Below are 4877 nucleotides of genomic sequence, written 5' to 3'. Positions count from 1 at the left end.
ATTTACAGATCATACCATTAGTATTGGGCTACTTACTAGCATTAGTAATATTTTATCCTTACTATAAGTATTTTATTAGTAGTATTTTATGACGTAACTGCTGCTACTATTTCTACAAGCTGATCGTTTGCAGCGTAATTACGCGATAAAACACGGAGAAAAAAAATGACTACATGGGGATTCCTGGGTTGCTGGCGCCAATTAAATCCTCAATATAAAACGAATCACATTTTTATAAGCTCCCCTTATGTCTGTTTGAGCATGTCTCTCTGCATGTGTGGGTAGAATGATGTGCAAATGTAAGAAAAACCAGCGCGTGTGTGCGTGCGTGTGTGAGAAAAGATGTAGTAATGAAGCAAAACGCGTGTGTGCGTGCGTGCGTGTGTGCGTAAAATAATGTAGGGGTTAAATAGGGGGTAAAGATGGTGAGCGTGATGCATGAGACCTGTCAACCATCATTTGTCAACCCAATTTCAAAATTATGGCAAATAAAATCTATCTTACGCGTCTGCTCGTAGAATGTATTCAGGATCCCATACCTTGGTCCAGGGAACTCTGTAAATATCCTTAATTGGTGGGTCGATACGTGACGAGAATTCGGTGGTCTTTGCACTCACGTACACACACACACACACACACACCACACACGCACACATACACACACATACATACAAACGTACAATACTCCTCTAATAGGCCCACACACACACCACACACGCACACATACACACACATACATACAAACGTACAATACTCCTCTAATAGGCCCACACACATACATGCATGCATATTCATACATACGTACGTGAACGTATGTATGAATGTACACACACACACACACACACACACACACACACACACACACACACACACACACACACAAATCCTTTGCCCAATGAACGACGAGCGGTATATTATGTAGATATTAATCGACCAACAACGACTAAAAATGATCATGTAGAATACTATAGTTTGAATGAACTTTTTACGGAACGATTTAACAGAACAAGTTTCTCAATTTTTTATAACAAATTTGTCCATTCTTTGGGAAAACCACGAAACCACCCTTAAATGGATGAGCCCTATCTCCCCACCCTATTCAAAATGTTTCTTCATCATATGTACCGTAGTCATGTCTCAGAAATTTGTGACCGTTTTAAGTTTTCGGAGATAGAATCAACGGCAAATCCACCACCAAGTGCGGATCTTAACCTAAAAATGAGTATCAAATATTTTTTTATTGTTGTAGGTACGAGCATTAAGAAGTTTTTCTATGAACTAAAAATCCCAACATACATACGAATCTCTAATGCAATTTGACACGATTTGTCGCATTCAGTTAAAAGAAATAGAACTGTGTATGCATGACTGTGTTTGTTTATGTATGTATGTATGTATGTATGTATGTATGTATGTATGTATGTATGTATGTATATATGTATATATGTATATATGTATGTATATATGTATGTATATATGTATGTATGTATATAAGTATGTATGTATGTATGTATGTATGTATGTATGTATGTATGTATGTATGTATGTATGTATGTATGTATGTATGTATGTATGTATATATGTAGGGCGAATTTAAGCTCAGAGAGCTTTTGGTCAAAAAACTTTATTTGATAATCGCCCTCGACCAAGGGTGTGCCTAAAAAACTCAGTTCTGATGCACCAACTCTGGGTATTCCAGCCAGCGCATGTGGCACCTGAAATAACCTTTGGCAGTGAAGTTCGCATTTTTTAATGTTTAACTCTAAACCAATTGCAGCGGAGTTATGCTTCAAATATTCGTAGCTATCGGCCAGAGTTGGGCCGTCCGAAGCAATGCTGATATCATCCAGATAAGCGCAAACGAAAGTGGACGAAGCTTTCTCTAAGAGTGGATGAAGAGTTATTGCGAACAGCAAAGGACCAAGGGGATCACCCTGCTGTACCCCCTCGGCCGATTCTACAACCCAAGAGTGGTAGCCAAGGGAAGAGATTCCGCCATAGGCAGAATGGCAAAAATTATAGATATTGGGGCAAAAAAGTTTGACAGCCTCTAACATCGAGTCTCTTCTCAAGGCATTGAAGACATTTTTAAAGTCCAGTTTCAAAAACCCCCATTGATCGGGGAGGTCGGTGACCAATCCTCAAACCGCATGAACAGCGGCCTCAGCGCCACCCTTAATCCCGACACCCAACTGAGTTGGGTAGAATTTGGTCTTGAGTTCGATCACGACCAGGGCCAAGGCGCATTTGCCGGCCAACCTCCTCCAAACGTTCCCGACCGCAATCGGTCTGACCCCTCCGTCTTTCTTATTTAAAGCTATTAGCCGGCCTCCAAAAAAGAACCGGCGGACGGAGAGTGGGCAAGCTCCAGATAGGATCAAATTAATGAATTGGGTTAAGGAGTTCAGTGTGTCGTCGATTGGCAAGGGGCCTGAAAAAACATCCTTAAGGTGCTGAGGTCGTAGGCCATCCAGGCCTCCAGAAAAACCGTTTTTGAACGATTTAACGGCCCTCAGCACCTCGGCGGGAGAAACGCAACCAGCTGTTGGTGTCAATGCGGGAAAGACCCGCCTGTCTACCGGAATTTTTGAGTGGATGGAACATAATTTATCGAAGGTGGCCGGCGAGCTCTCCGCCAGGCCCTCCGGCGAACAGACAAGTCTGACAGCTGAGGACAGGTTTCCCTGTTCAATACAAGATGACACAGCGTTGATCCACCGATCGGGGTTGTGCTTTTGTGATTTGGCATTATTGAACCCATCAAAGCACAGTACCAGGGTTTCAAGACCAATAGTTGAATATTCGCTTAGACGCTTGTTGACCAGATTGCCCTGGTTGACCCGGCGACCCCCTCTGGAAGTCTTCTGTAAGACGACGACAAAACAGTGGAGTCTAACCCAGTGAGCCGGTCACCAGGGTCATTACAAACAGCCGTCAGCAAGGCGTTTAGATCATGTGCGAACTTCTCCCTGCATGGCTTAGGGATATGGTCGTACACCGGTACACATTTCAGCACGGCCGTCAGCTTGTCAAAAACACCAGAGTAATCCAGGTCGAGAGGATCACCGGAGACCGATGCGGCCGTCGACCGTGTGGGTAACCCGGGCTTGGGGTCGGGTGCGGCACCGAGAGGCGAAGCAGCCCTCGCGCCCGATGGATCAACTTTTTTCCGGGACCCCGAGCATTCCTGTCCTTTCACTTTACCTCCTTGCCGACATAACTTTCCGTCTGGAGTGCTTCTATAGTGGTTAAAGCAGACGGGGCACTGTTGTAACTTTGGAGCCATATGTGATTAAAAACAACCAAGAAACGAAGGAAAGGAAACAAACCAAGTGGGGTGGATGGATGAATGAATGTATGAACCAGCGAATGACCAAATGAATGGGCCGGCGAACAAACGAATGAATGAGTGAATGATGGGGGAATGAATGAGCTAATTACTGAACGGACGAGTGAGGGAAAAAAAGAATGAGTGAGTGAATAAATGAATGAATGAATGAATGAATAAACAACCGAACGAATGGATGAATGAACGAATACACGAATGAGTGACGGAATGAATGAACGAGCGAACGGATGAATGACTGAATTATTTTTAAATATTTAACCAGTGGAAAATATATATAACTTTTTCAACTTTTATTTATTTTTTTTTCTTTTTTTTTTTTTTATTGATGAATGAATGAGTGAGTGAACAAATGAGTGAATACAAAAACCTAGGTAACCTGGGAGGAGACAACTATTGCAGCAAACTTATAGTTTTTTTTTACACAGATTTTAAAAATTGGTTTAGGAAATTTCTTTTTTTTAAATAAATTTTAATTTTAAATTTTAATTTCAAAAGTAAATTAAAAATAAATGTCGATAGAAGGTAAATAAGTTAAAATGTAGTGAACTTTCCGATAATAATAAAAACAGCTCACACCTGGCGCAGGCCGGTGACCTGTAGCAGCTATGAGCTGTGAATAAATTATAATATTGATATAAAAACAAAAAACGAGAAAATTGGCCGAGGCAGGGCAGAAAAACGATAAAAAATGACGGAAAAACAAACCCGGGACAAAATTACAGCCGATGACCCCAAAAATCATATGTAAAAACGATTTAAAATCTATGAATTTAACAAAAATAACCAGGAAATTAAAACAATCCAGCCGGCTTTGAATGTGAACAAACGATGTATGTATATATGTTTGTTTGTTTGTTTGTATGTATGAATGTATGTATGTATGAATGTTAAAACCAAAACATGATGAATGACATTAAACAGTCAAACATCAAGTAACAAGTGAATTAACACGTTGATTTGTCGTTAACTGCACATGTAGGCATTCAATTGGATACTTTCCAACACAACACAGACACGCAGGAATCGCTGCAACCAACACGAAATGTGGTGGTTAATTGCGAAGAACAGTTTCCTGCTGTCACCTGATTTGAAGCTGATTAATTTGCATATTGCCTTAAAAAATTTAAGGGTGTTGGGGTTCATCGGGCCAAAAACCTTGATAAATATTTGCAAAAATTTCATATTTTTTCATTTGTGTGTATGTATGTGTTTTGTTTTTTTGTGTGTGTATGTTTATTCGGTACTACATATCAATTCGTTGTTGACTCTATTGTGACTTAGAAAGCATGTCACAGATTGATAGGATACGCTATGATTAATCCTTCTAAATGTAAAGATAACTTTTTTTTATTTTGACGTATTTGATGTTTCTCATAAATTTTATTCTTTCTTGAGCGTTCTTTATTCCCGATGACCGTGAAAACAAAATTACGAGGTAACCTGATTGCGAGAAATCTATGCATTTTTACCCACACACCCACACACGCACACAAACTTACACATATACACACACAAACAAACACGTACA

At 40.3% G+C, this 4877-nt stretch overlaps 1 protein-coding gene across 1 annotated transcript; it reads right to left on the bottom strand.

Moving 5' to 3' along the window:
• Positions 1-201: 201 nt before the first annotated feature.
• Positions 202-3286, bottom strand: HELRODRAFT_165565 (hypothetical protein; the record flags this gene model as incomplete). The annotated part of the gene is made up of 4 exons (XM_009032117.1): positions 202-269; positions 505-566; positions 2344-2864; positions 2930-3286. The coding sequence occupies 4 exons, from the start codon at positions 3284-3286 to the stop codon at positions 202-204; spliced, it is 1008 nt and encodes a 335-aa protein (XP_009030365.1).
• Between the last annotated feature and the right edge of the window lie 1591 nt (positions 3287-4877).

The sequence above is a fragment of the Helobdella robusta genome (genome assembly GCF_000326865.2).
Source record: "Helobdella robusta unplaced genomic scaffold HELROscaffold_8, whole genome shotgun sequence".
Taxonomy (NCBI): domain Eukaryota; kingdom Metazoa; phylum Annelida; class Clitellata; order Rhynchobdellida; family Glossiphoniidae; genus Helobdella; species Helobdella robusta.
The sequence above is the reverse complement of the archived record's forward strand: the minus strand, read 5'-3'. Positions and strand labels throughout refer to the sequence as shown.